The sequence below is a fragment of the Ictidomys tridecemlineatus genome, chromosome 11 (assembly GCF_052094955.1).
Source record: "Ictidomys tridecemlineatus isolate mIctTri1 chromosome 11, mIctTri1.hap1, whole genome shotgun sequence".
In the NCBI taxonomy this organism is placed as follows: Eukaryota; Metazoa; Chordata; class Mammalia; order Rodentia; family Sciuridae; genus Ictidomys; species Ictidomys tridecemlineatus.
In genome coordinates, this window is record NC_135487.1 from 119839658 (window position 1) to 119853013 (window position 13356).

A 13356-nucleotide genomic window follows, 5' to 3' on the forward strand; every position below is an offset into this window, starting at 1 on the left:
CCCCCTCACCACACATTAATTTTGAAGCATACAGGTCATATGCCTTAGGCTAGCTTTTTTCTTTTTCTCTTTTGGTAGTTCTGGGGATTGGACCCAGGGTCTTGCCTATGCTAGGCTAGTGTTCTACCACTGAGCCCTAGCCCCAGCCCCAGGCCGTGTGCCTTAAAAATGTCCTGCATTGGTTTGTCTGATTCTTTTTCTTCATGGTACCATTTAACTGGTGGAGCACATTTTTTTTTTTGCTCCTCTCCCATGTTTACAGTTGATAAACATCCATAAATGTCCACCAGAGCATTCCATAGTGGTGAGTGACTGGGGACTGTAAAGAGTCCCACAGTCGGGCAGACTTTAAATTATGAAGGTCCTGCAGAGTGAGTCCCCAGTGTGAAGGGAGGGAGGAAGATCACCTGGATAGTTGGAGAAGCCGAGGGCACACGGTTCGGTGAGGTGCTTGAGAAGGGGACTGAGGGGGTCAAGAAGACAGAAAGACCTGGCCAAGTTACTTCAGTTCCTGGTGAAGAGAGAGGGGGTGAGAGAGGGTCCGGAAGGAGAGGTGTGGGGCAAACATGCAGAGAAGGGAGAAACAAAACTGGAAAACCCAACTAGATGGTGGGGATCGGGACTTGGTGGCCACACTAGAAATTCCAGGAATCAGTGAGTCAACACCATCACATTGACGTTGTGTCATTGTCCTTTGGATGTCCCTCCAATAGGCACTCCCTGAGTCTCCAGGAAGTATTATTAGGCAACTTCAGGGCAGATCCCTGTGCCTGCCCAGCTTTAGAGCGGTGTCATCTCAGGGGGTGCAAGGGCAGCTTTCTCACCTTGCTAGCAAGGTGGAGAGAGAGTGCAAGGAGTTTCTCTGGGCTGCTTTGAAGGTCTTCAAAGATGAGAAACAGGGAAAGTCATTCTGTTCCTTGGAAATGAAATGAACCGACCAAACCAACAAACCAGAGAGTGCATAAATAGGTAAAGAAGTAAGCCAACAAATACCCGATTGCACGTGTGTTCTGGATCAGAGATCAGCAGCTTCCTTGGCCTTGAGTGTCAATGAGAAACTGGAAAAGGAGAAGAGTGGAGCGAGCAGAGGAGGACAGAGAGAGTGGGGGAATGTGCACGGTCATGACTCAGGCACCACGTGAGCTTGGAGGAGATGGTTGCTGTGCTTCCCTGGCTCAGAGGTTTCATGGAGGAGGGAGTCCCGAATTGGGCTGCGAGCCAAGCCCTGGCGGAGACACACAGGCAGGGTTGCATGGCTTGAGTGTAGCAGGGCAGAAGCGGAGCCGAGGAGGAGCTGGAAGGATTTAGTCTTTGAAGAAATGTAGGGAGCTGTAAATAGTATGGGAGGTGGGGTGAGCTGGTGAGTAGAAGAGTTTGAAGCAAGGAGGAGTCTGAGACTGATCAGAGGTGCTGGCTTGTGGGCCGCTGCACAAGATTGCAGTGCCCTTTTGCTTTGTGACCTGAGAACGTGCCTGGGCTCAGAACATCTGATCATCGAGAGATTTCGGAGGCTCAGGGCTGGAAAAGGCAGGGGTTCTTTCCTTAGAAAGGATTTTATCCCTCAGGGTCAGGTTGGTACTCTGCTCTCCATTGCTCAGAAACACATTTCTGGGTCTAAGACCCCTGCCTCCCCCACCTCATGTGCCACTCTCTGTAGTTCTCATTTATCAATAGATTAAGTATTGCTGTTTCCTTTGAATTGAGCGAGATACTTTTGGTGAAGAAAGGGGATGTGACACAGGTCCCTGTCCTCTAGCTGGGACTCAGTGAGCACCTATGAAATGAACAGGACTCTACAAGGTCGTGTATGATCAACTCTCAAGAAATGTGGCATCACCTCAGTGCAGAGGGAATTCATAAATGGAGAGAGAATTGGAATAATCCAGGGGGATTTCTGTAGGAGGGTAAAACTTTAACTCAGACAGAGCAGGTTTCAAAATTCTGGCCGTAGGGTATATTAGCTGTGTGGTCTTGGGAATGTCAGTTAGTTCTTGGTTTCAGTTTTTTCACCTACACAAGGCCTGCCTTTCCTCGTTTTTGGATAGATTTAGGTATTAAAGATAGCCCATACTGCCAGGCACAGTGGTGCACGCCTGTCATCCCAGTGGCTCAGGAGGCTGAGACAGGAGGATGGCCAATTCAAAGCCAGCCTCAGCAAAAGCGAGGCCCTAAGCAACTCAGTGAGACCCTGTCTCTAAATAAAATACCAAATATAGGGCTGGGGATGTGACTCAGTGGTCAAGTGCCCCTGAGTTCAATCCCTGATACCAAAAAAAAAAAAAAAAAAGATAGTCTATACAAAGTGACCCAATGAATAGAAAGTACTCACTTAGGGGAACACACACACACACACACACACACACACACACACACACACAACACATACACATACATACATTTTTAAAAATTTTTTTTTTTTTTTTTTTGCTGTACTGGGGATTGAATCTACACCAAGCTACATCCCCAGACCTCTTTATTTATTTTTTTCCTGTTAGGATCTTACTAAATTTGCCCATGCTGGCCTTGAACTTGTGGTCCTTCTGCCTCAGCCGCCCCAGTGGCTGGGATTACAGGCCTGTGCCACTGCACCCCACGGGACAATATTTATTTTCTTAGTTATTACTGCTGAATGGAAATTGAAAGTTTGTGCTTATCAGTCAAAAATAAGTGAAAAAAGAAAAAAAAATCGACTTTAAAAATAGAAGGAAATTGAAGGCAGGAGGACGGCACAGGAGAAAAGCCTCACATGACTAGGACTCATAGAATATGTAGGGGCCACAGAGTGGAAGTTTAAGAGCCTCCACTTCCTAAAAGTGTCTGGCGGTCAGCAGTGTCAGAGGCCACGGCAAACTCAAGGTGGGTGAAGACGGTGAAGAGGCCATTGGTAGCAGTCTGCAGCATCAGCCCTTGAAAGAACAGGTTTGGGCTGCAGACAGCACAACTGTGTCCCGTGTCCATTTGCATCTCCCGTCCCCACCAGCACATCTGTGTCCTGCGTCCATTTGCGTCTCCCGTGGCCCCCCCCCCCCCCCCCCCCCCCCCCGTCAGAGAGACAGTAGCTTTTTTTACTGTCAGGAAGACAGGAGCTTCTTCTTGCCTCTGTTAACTCCAAGGCTTTCTTGCTTGCACCGGCAGGACCTGGAACGAAGGCATCAGGAGAAAGTGCAGATGCAAGCTGAGATCAAGCGCATCAACGACGAGAACCAGAGAAAAAAAGCAGAGCTGCTGGCTCAGGAAAACTTGGCGGACCAGATGGTGATGGAGTTCACCAAGAAGAAGATGGTAAGGACCTGGTTTCAGATGACTGGGGCCTCTGAGCCGGAATGGCATGTCTGTAACCAGGAGAGGAGATTCCTACAGAAGGTAGCCACGTCTGCACTTTAAAAATGTACATCCTTTCTTTGTTCAAGGACCTGGCACCCCACTTCTCCTTGGCCTGACTTGTTCATTAACAGAATATCCTAGAAAGGACATCCAAATCAGTGTGTGATCATCCTCATTAACACCTTCGTTAGAAGTTGGTCTGTGGGTCATGTGCAGGAATGGAAGTAAATGAAAATGATTGGTGAAAGTGAAGTTTTTGTAGATTCCTCATGACTTGGTAACCCCGTGAATTCCTTGTGAAAAGTCCCATGTTGAGCATCCTATATTGGGTGCTAGACTCGGAAAACAAAGACTTGTCCCTCCCCTTGCAAAGACAACCAGTGTAGCAAAGAGCCTTGTCTGCAGACGGTTATGGGTGGCTGTAGCTCGCACATGTGTGGACTCTTTCTGGGGCAAAATTGAGTGATAAAACGATTGGGGTCTGTGGAAAGTACAAGGGAAGCCTTGGAAGCGTGATTTAGAAGGAATGTGGTGTATGGAAAAAGAGGAAGAAGGAATCAAAGTGGCGGAAAATTGTTTCTTCATGTGTCAGTTTTGGCTCCTCTGCAAATTTTAAAGTCTCATGACGACAGAAAACATTTCACTTTTCTATGCTCCTTCATGAAGAACAGGTAGAGGGGTTCTTCATGAAGGGTGGGGAGAGGGTGTGGTTATGATTTTCTTTTCTTGTGGTACTGGCGATTGAACCCAGCCCTGCTCTACCACTGAGCCATATCCCCAGACCTTTTCTTTTCTTTTTTTGAGACAGTGTCTCACTAAGTTTCTGAGACAGACCTTGAACTTGCGATTTTTCTATCTCAGCCTCCTAAGTAACTGGGATTATAAACGTGTACTACTGTACCTGGCCTGTGGTTATAATTTGGAAAGGCATACTTGGTATGTCCATTTATGCTGAATACAAAATCACAGAAAATGAAAGTCAGGAAAACTCAGTTATTTTATTTTTTTGAATTTATTTTTTATTTGCTTTAATTATTTATACATGCTAGTACATACATGTTACTTAGGTCATGTAATCATATATGCACATAGGGTAATAATGTCAGATTCATTCTACTATCATTCCTACCCCTATCCCTTCTCTCCTTCCTTCACTCCCCTCTGTTTAGTCCAAAATACCACTATCTCCCCAACCCCTATGGGAATTAGCATCCACATATCAGAGAAAACATTTGGCCTTTGATTCTTTGGGATTGGCTTATTTCACTTAGTGAAATATTCTCCAGTTCCGTCCATTTACTTGCATAATTTCATTCTTCTTTAAGGCTTTGTAATATTCCATTGTGAATGTACACCACCGATTGTTTTTTTATCCATTCATCTGTTAAAGGGCACCTAGGTTGGTTCTGTAGTTTAGCTATTGTGAATTGAGCTGCTATAAACATTGATGTGGCTGCATCACTATAGTATGCTGATTTTAAGTCCTTTGGGTATAAACCTAGGAGTGGGATGACTGGGTCAAATGGCGGTTCCATTCCAAGTTTTCTTAGGAATCTCCATGCTGCTTTCCATTATGGTTGCACCATTTTGCAGTCCCACCAGCAGTGTATGAGTGTACCTTTTCCCCCACATGCTCATCAACATTCATTGTTGCCTATATTCTTGATGATTGCCATCCTGACAGGAGTGAGATGGAATCTCAGTGTAGTTTTGATTTGCATTTCTCTAATTGCTAGAGATGTTGAACATTTAGGAAAACTCATTTTTTTGGCTTCAGTTTTCTTACTGGATTTTGGATATATGCAAGCATTGGAGCAAGAATGCACAACTATGGAGGTGGTTTGCGCATAACAATGACTACATAATCACCATTTACTGAGTACTTAGACTGTGTGTTTAAGCCCTGTGCTGTTTTTCATATGTTGTTATTATTATTATTATTATTTTTGGTGTGTGTGTGTGTGTGTGTGTGTGTGGTATTGGGGATTGAACTCTGGGTCTTGCATATGCTCTACCACTGAGCTACACCCCTAGCTCTGTTGTCTCATTTAATCTTGATAAGAGCCACAGGAAGTAGCCCTTGATTGATTCAGAATATACTGAATGCTTCAATGTGTGTCCAATATTAGACTCGGCTGAGAGAACCCAGAGTAATGCAGTGTACACTGAATGGAACGCAACAGTGGCTTCCCAGAATGGGTGATGTGGTGATAATGAGTTGATCGTGTGCAGGAGCAGGTGAACAGAGTTGCTGACTGCAGCTGAGAGTCTCTGGTGGTCATGATGAGGAAGGAGGGTGGTGAAATGATGCTGGAGAGCTGAGAGCCATTGTTGGCAGGTGCCTGGGCCCTTGAAGGAAACTGGAGGGGTGGTATGATGAGGAACTGTACATCCCTGAGCAGCAGGGAAATATGTCTTGTATTCCTCCATGGAAAGGACATGGGCAGGTGATGCTGGGAGAGGCTGGAGACTGGCAAAAGGATCAGATACTTGGGCACTTCTACAATCTACTTTAAGTGTCTAAGTACAATCACACATCACTTAATGATGGGATACATCCTGAGAAATGAGTCATTAGGTGATTTTATCATTGTTGAACATAACAGGTGTATGCCAACTAAGATGGCTCCAACACCACCGGTGACATTATCTTAGAGGACCGTCGTCATACACATGGCAGGTCATCCCTGTGCCCACATGGCTATATGTCACTAGTCCTTCCCCTCCCACTGGTGTCTTTCAATGGTGTTGCAGCCAGAACTAACCCTTCAGAGCTAAAGGCAGAGACTGGCTGTGGAATCACCCCAAGTTCCCTGCCCTGCCGTACAGGGCAAGGGAGAACAAAGGAACCAGCTGGCACAGTTTGTTGGGCAGGATGAACGAGGGATGACAGAGATTCTCTATAGGAAGATCACATTTCCATTCAACCTTTGTTGTTAGTCTTGAGAAATACCGGTCGCTTGAGAAACAGTGGTTGGCAGGTGGGCACAGTGGTACACGCTTGTAATCCCAGCGACTTGGAAGGCCGAGGCAGGATGATTGCGAGTTTGAGGCCAAACCGGCAACTTAACAAGACGCTCAGCAACTTAGCAAGACCCATCTCAAAGCAACAAAGAGCTGGGAATATAGCTCAGTGGGTAAAGCACCCCTGGGTCACTACTCAGTACAGGAGGAGGAGAAGGAGGAGGAGGAGGAGGGGGCGGGAAATAATAACAGAAATCGTGGATTGGAAGCTTTAGAGATAGGCCATTTCTTTCACAGAGGTGGTAAAGGGAACTGATTTTGATGGTTCATTCTTTAGGTGTCTGTTAACCACTGGGGAATTGCCTAAAGGATGGTTGGCCATTTGCCCAGGGACTAATGAGATAACCTTCACCTGCGCTGTGCTTTTACAAGACAGGCAGGGAGCCACATTTGTTACTTGGTCCAGTGGCCCTGCAACTTGAAGACTGTCTGTGATGCAATGGAAGGAGTATAAAACTGGGCTCAGGATGCTGTGTTCAAATCCTGTTTGGTAGTTTACTGTCTGGGTGATCTTAGGCAGGATCCTCCATCTTCCTGAACATCAGTTTTCTCATCGATAGTATCCACCCCATAAGATCAGAATTGCCTAGGATAATGCAGGGGAAAGTCTTTTTTCCAACAATGAAACATTTTACAGATGCTAGCTCTTTTTTTTTTTTTTTAACGTTCATTCATTTCTATGTTGTTTTATTTTTTACTCTTTTTTTTAACGTACTGGGGGATTGAGTCTAGGAATATTCTACCTCTGAGCTAGAATATTTTTTTCCTTCTTATTTTGAGGGTCTCACTAAGTTACTGAGGTTGGCCTTGAACTTGGAATCCTCCCACCTTTTGCCACTGAGTTGTGTTATTACAGATGTGTGCCGTATGCCTGGCCTCTTTTGCCTGTTTAAAAAGGAGTGGTAGGGGAGATGTTGGAAAATGTGTTGCAGGGACCCTGTTTGTCTGGGCAAGGCTGGGGCCATGAGAACTGTTCTATGAGGCCTTTGCTTCCTTGCAGGCTCGAGAAGCAGAGTTTGAGGCTGAGCAGAACAGAATCCGGAGGGAAAAAGAGAAGGAGTTCGCCCGCCTGATGGCCCTGCAGGAGAGGGCTCAGGATTACCAAGCGGAACAGGTACCTGTTTCTTCTCGGTCTTGACTTCCCTCTTTCTCTGCCACTCCAGCAGCTGTACCTTTGATGGCCTATAAACTAGCCTCAAGGATGGAGGCATAAAAGAGAGGACTCAGGCTTTCTAGAGTAGACTGAGGAGGATGGGGTGGTTCTGCCCGCCAGGGCCCATGGCAGTAAGGCCTGAGCAGGATTACGGCTTAAGATCTGAGAGAAAGTCTGTGGCTGCAACATAAAGAAATTTCCACCTTAAGTGACAAAAAGAAATATGTCACCAGAGGAAACTACGGCCTCTCCACCATTAGCAGCTTTTAAAATCAGAAGCACTGACGGGGACTGCCTGGAGGAGTTTGAGGAACAGGGAAAGAACTGGGCTGAGTCGGGGTGGAAGGCCAAGACAACCCCCTCAGGGGACCTTCTGACCCCAAGGTTTCTAGACTAGGATTCCATGAATTCTTTCCTAAAATAATTTGCTGCCAGGGAAGCCCATGGTGCTTTAGAAAACAGCCCAAAGATACCTGGGCCTGGTCTGGACCTGAGGTCTTCGGGGCTCTCACCGGCCCCCCACCTTCCCACAGGATGCCTTGCGGGCCAAGCGCAACCAGGAGGCTGCGGACAGAGAATGGCGCAGGAAGGAGAAGGAAAATGCACAGAAGAAGATAGAAACGGAGGCTCAACTACGGAAAACCAGGATGGAACAGGTGGCTTTCAAGGAGCACAGGCTCGCCGTTCAGGTGCAGCAGGACCGGGAAGAGTTCGAGAGGATTCTTCGGTAGGCGGGGCTCGGGAATCTTGGCTTCCCGTCTGCCCTCTCTGCAGCAGGGAGGGGCCACAGTGCATGAAGGGGAGCCTTCTGGCAGTTCAGCAGATAGATGCACATCCATGCAGTCACTCCAGCTAGATGGGCGGTTGACATACTTCAGACACCCAGTTATCCAGGGGTGGTGTTGCAGGCCTCCCCCAGCCAGAGCCAGGAGGATGGAAAGTTCGAGGCCAGCCTTAGCAACTCAGGTTTCTCATCTAATGAGATCCCCGTTGCAAAAAAAAAAAAAAAAAATGGACTGGAAATAGTGCAGTGATAGAGTGTCCCTAGGTTCTATCTCCACTATGGAGTATGGCCCCAAACAAACAAACTTCCACAAAAACCAATACAACAACAATCCCAAACAAATAACAACAACAATGACAAAACACTCAAGCCAAGTATTTCAGGATTAGAGAATTTGAAAATAGCATCTGGGAAGTGTTTAAGGAATTGGGGGTTATGGGGATAAGTTATCCTGAAAAGTAAAATGTAAATAAAGGTCTATCTAGTCCCTTCTGACCACCCCCATCCACATCTGTCTGCAGATTAGTGATGAAGCTTCAAGTTGGAGAAGGTGGGGGGGAGACAGAAGAACCTCAGTCATTAAGGGTTGTGTCACTGGAGCAGGACTTTAAAGTATATCTTTGCCACTGACTTGACAAAAATGTATTAAGCACATCCAGCCAGGCTCTGTGCTGGATGCCACGGAGAGCATTAGAAATTAATCAGCACCGCTTTTTCCTATTTTGTAGGAAGGATGTTAGAGGTTCATATTTTGACCTCACTTTTATCTATCCATCTTTCCTGCGCAGTAGCGCTTTATCCTTTTATTTGTATACTTTTGGCTCAGTGGTAATTACGACATATAAGTGGAAGCTAAGCATTCATATCCATCACTGTTCTGACCCTCCCCCAAAGCAGTCAGTAATCACAGGTGCCTTTGGTTTTCCTCTCTATTTCTTACCAGTTAAATCTGTTACCACCAGATCTGGCTTAACTGGGAACGGCTTCCTTTTTGTTCTGGTTCAGCCTCTGTGAGATCAGAATTTTTCAAAAGGAAAAAAAAAAAAAAAACAGACAAAACTGAAATTTGAGGAATCAGAAATTATGCTTAGATAAGTAGAGTTTGAACAGTTGGACCTCGTTTTCTTGGTCTCCATGCTATAGGACCTTTCTCTTTATCCTGTTTCAGTTAGTGGTATCCTAGACGAAGCCATCTAGACTCCTAATGGAGGCAGAGCAGCTCTCCATAAAGCTCTGTCCTTGCCAGAACCAGATTCCTGGTCTTCTGTAGGATTGCAAGTTCTTGATGATTCCCAGTAGCTGTGATGCCCTTGGGGACTCTAGCTTTCCCTGCCCTTGGGGTTGTGCCAGTGGTCACTGGACACTGGTAAAGAAGGCAGCTTCCTCAATGCTCCCAAAGATCCTGCCCCAGGGCTCCAGCTTGCCTTCCAGATGTGTCCCCTCTCCTCTCTGGCCTTGTGCCCTGGGACATCTGTGTGCCTTTAGCAGGCACTAATACATATTAATGGAATGAAATTAAAGCTCTACATTTGCCACTGACCCATTTGTCTCTGCTTTGCTTTGTTTTCTTGAAGCCTGTGTACTAGCCAGTTATTAAAGTTGGACCAGCCTTTGGAGAAGTTCAGTTTTACCTGCTGTCCTAGATTAGCATCTAAGACTTAGTGTCTCCAGGCCATGTGACCTCCATGATGGGTGCCTTTTCTTTAAGAGTGCCTCTGCCACAGCTAGCAATCCAAATTTTCCTACTTCAAAAGTATAACCTAGGCTGGGGATGTGGCTCAGTGGCAGAGTCCTTGCTTAGCATGTGGGAAGCCTCCAGATCCATTCCCAGTACCACCAAAACCCAAACAAAAAACAAACCCAAAGTATGGCCTCCCTAGAGACTACCTGTTTCTGGACAGAGGGATGCCTTTATTTTTCAGCTTGTTGATTAAGCAGATACTGCCTAATCTATCCTACCAAGTGGTTCTTAGAAATGCCTGGGACCTTTAAAAAAATACAGATAAGTTCTACCACGAATTGTGATTTAAATGGTGTGTGGTGCAGCCCAGATATCAGTATCTTCTGAAATCTTGCAGATGATTCTAATATGCATGCAGATTGTTAACGTTATTATTGTTAGGAAAGGAAGGAAGGGAGAAAGGGAGGAAGATAGGAAGGAAGATATATTAGAACAAGCTGGAGAGGAGTTATGCATTATTATGAGGGAAGAGTAGGAAAAATAGCTCCCAGGGGGTGAAATCCTGGTTGTAGGACCAGCTACATAATTTGCCGAGCCCGATGAAAAATTAGACTATGGAGCTCCTTGTTAAAAAATTATTAAGAATCTCTCCACCGTGACAGCAGAGCATTACACCAGGCCTGGGGCCCTTTAAAGCATGCCCCTGGCTTACAGTTGCATGATCCTGAGGCTGGTTCTGGCTGGTGGGAGGAGGCAGAACTCTGCCTTCATGCTAATCCCTGAGTTGCAGAAGAAGTGGGCTGGGGCCTGAGGGCTGTGGTCTCTGAAACGCCTTCCCTTGGCAGGACCAGCTCAGCCTAGACCCTTCCACTCCTTGTGCCCTTCCCCCAGGGCTCAGAGAGAGCAGATTGAGAAGGAGAAGATGGAGGAGGAGAAAAAGGCCTCGGGGCGCTTACAGCATGCCAACGAGCTCAGACGCCAGGTCCGAGAGAACCAGCAGAAGCAGGTGCAGAACCGCATTGCCACCTTCGAAGAGGGCCGGCGCCTTAAAGAGGAGGCCCAGAAGCGCCGTGAGCGCATTGATGATATCAAGAAGAAAAAACTCGAGGAGCTGAGGTGCACTGGGACCCTTTCTTCCCTGGCTCTTTTCACTTCCCCTAAGAGATGCTGGCAGGGCAGTCCGGAAAGCGTAGATATGTTCATGGAGGGACCCCTCTCCTGGCTCTAGGCTTACCCCTAAACTGGGCTCCAGCAGAAGGTTCTGGGACTGGGTCTTCCTTGCTCTCTGGGAGCTCCTTGGCAGTATACTGGCTTGGGGGGTGGATTATGGGAGAAGGCTGGGGTACGGGTCCCCAGGTGTTGTAAACCTCACCCGAGGCCTGCTTTCTTCTGCGTCCACTCTGGTCCAACACTTCCTTACACCCTCCCTGCCTTCTCTCCACAGAGCCACTGGCCTTCCTGAGAAATACTGCATTGAAGCTGAGCGCAAAGCTAACATCCTGCCCACCACCTCTGTGAACTGAGGGGGAGCCTCTGTGACCCTCAGGACGCCTTCAGGGGACAGATTCTGCCCAGTCTTTGGGTGTCCTTAATTGCTGCTAACCTAGACATTTCATAGTTACGGATTAAACCTATTCTACTTTTCTAAGGAATAGCTTTTTTTTTTTTTTTTTTTTTTTAATTGTTGTTGTTGTGGGGATATGGCTGCTCCAGGGGATTAAAGGTGGAGAAAAATAGGTTCCGGGGAATCAGGTGTGATTGTAACCCCAGTGATTTGGGAGGGCCGAGGCAGGAGGGTCACAAGTTTGAGGTCATCAGCCTGGGTACCTGAGACCCTGACTTCAAATTTAAAAGGGGAAGGAGTAGCGGGAATGTAGCTCAGTGATACAGCACCCCGAGTTCAATCCCTAGTACCACAATACAGAAATAAATAAAAAGGTTATGGGGACCCAAGGGTGGGAGGATGTCCTAGACCAGGGGGTCCCTTAGAGTTGGGCTCTGCTGGCTTTTTGCCATCTCTCGCAGTGTCCACTTACCAGTTCGGAGGCATTTCAAGGCTTGAGGCAGATGCTGGGTTGGGGGAGGGCTGGTGTGAGGGCTGGGTGGGGTGAAGCTGGGGAGGGAGAGCTCTTCCGGGCTCACAACCATGACTCAGACCACATCTGTGGAGGGGGCTGGTGTTGGAGCTTGGTCCATGTACTACTGCAACTCAGACACCTGCCCCGCCCCACCAGGGCACACCCAGGGCACACCCAGGACCCCGCTCCTTACCCAAACACAGCTTCCCTCCCACTCGTGTGGCTGGGCTTTCCCTGATCAACTTCACTCCCGTAAGTGGGGCTCCCCCAAGCCATTTTTCTGTTTTAACTTTTCTCATTTTGCTCCCAACGACTCCTTATTCACACACTCACACACTTCACAGAGTGCCTGCCGGGAACCAGCCGCCCTCTGAGCATTCAGTGACGACAACAGACCTGGTGTCTCTTCCTGGAAGCCTCTCCTTTGGGCCAGTCTCCCGATTCTCTGCAGCCCTCCCCCAATTTCATGTACCTGTAGAATAATCTCAGCCTTTCTGGAATGACCCTGGGAGTTATTTGGAGTGGGAGAGCCACATTCCAATGATGGAGCACTTCCTGGTGTTGTGTGCCTGGGGGTAAAGGGCCTCCACCTAGCTCCCCACACTCTGGTGCCCCTCTGCTCCTCCCCACCCCCAGGGGTTTGCTTCTTTTCTCAGATCCAAAGCCCAGTCTGGTCTTCCTCCATGCATCCCGCACTAGAGGAGGCAGAGGACAGCTGCTGGGCGTCCTTGGTGTTTGCCACGCCAGGTTACAAGGGCCTGGGGCAAGAGTCCTCTTTTCATGGGGCCCAGGGAGAGTCAGCAAGCTGCTTCCTGTGCTTCCCCTTGCTCAGGACTGAGTGGCTGCCCTCTCTACTTTCCCCACTAGGGAAGACTGTTGCCCCACTCAACCAGGCGGGCAGCCCCCCAGCTGTTTGGGGAAAAGACTGCCTCACCTTCTGCACTCAGCACTCCTAACTGCAACCAGCTGACACCTGCCCCTCTCAGGGTCTTGGGAGGACATGGCACTGAGCCCAGTGTGAGAGAAAGACACAGCAGTGCCACCAAGAATTCTGGCACCCAGCTGACCTCATCGTGAGACCTTCAAGGTCCAAAGAATAAGCCCTTACCTATCTTGGAGAACCCTCTTCCCCAGGAAGGTCAGAAAGAGCCTTTCCTGGGCGCCTGGAGTTTGTCAGGTGCACCCCCAGGTCATCCATCTCAGGGCCCCTGTGGAATGCGGGCTCCCAGAAAGGGGTTCTTGCACTCACTGCCTGCTTGAGAACCCATGTGGAGAACAATGTTCACAGGTGGAAATCACAGAGCTGCTGCTG

The 13356-nt window shown here is 47.9% G+C and overlaps 1 protein-coding gene across 1 annotated transcript in view; it reads left to right on the forward strand.

The window, feature by feature from the left end:
• Positions 1-11614, forward strand: part of Cfap45 (cilia and flagella associated protein 45) — a 28266-nt gene extending 16652 nt beyond the window's left edge. Inside the window, exons 8-12 of the mRNA XM_005339383.5 lie at positions 3136-3282; positions 7349-7462; positions 8035-8228; positions 10858-11082; positions 11411-11614. Coding sequence (XP_005339440.3) covers positions 3136-3282; positions 7349-7462; positions 8035-8228; positions 10858-11082; positions 11411-11489 — 759 coding nt within the window. The 3' untranslated portion in view covers positions 11490-11614. The remainder of the gene's footprint in view (positions 1-3135; positions 3283-7348; positions 7463-8034; positions 8229-10857; positions 11083-11410) is intronic.
• The last annotated feature ends 1742 nt before the right edge of the window (positions 11615-13356 follow it).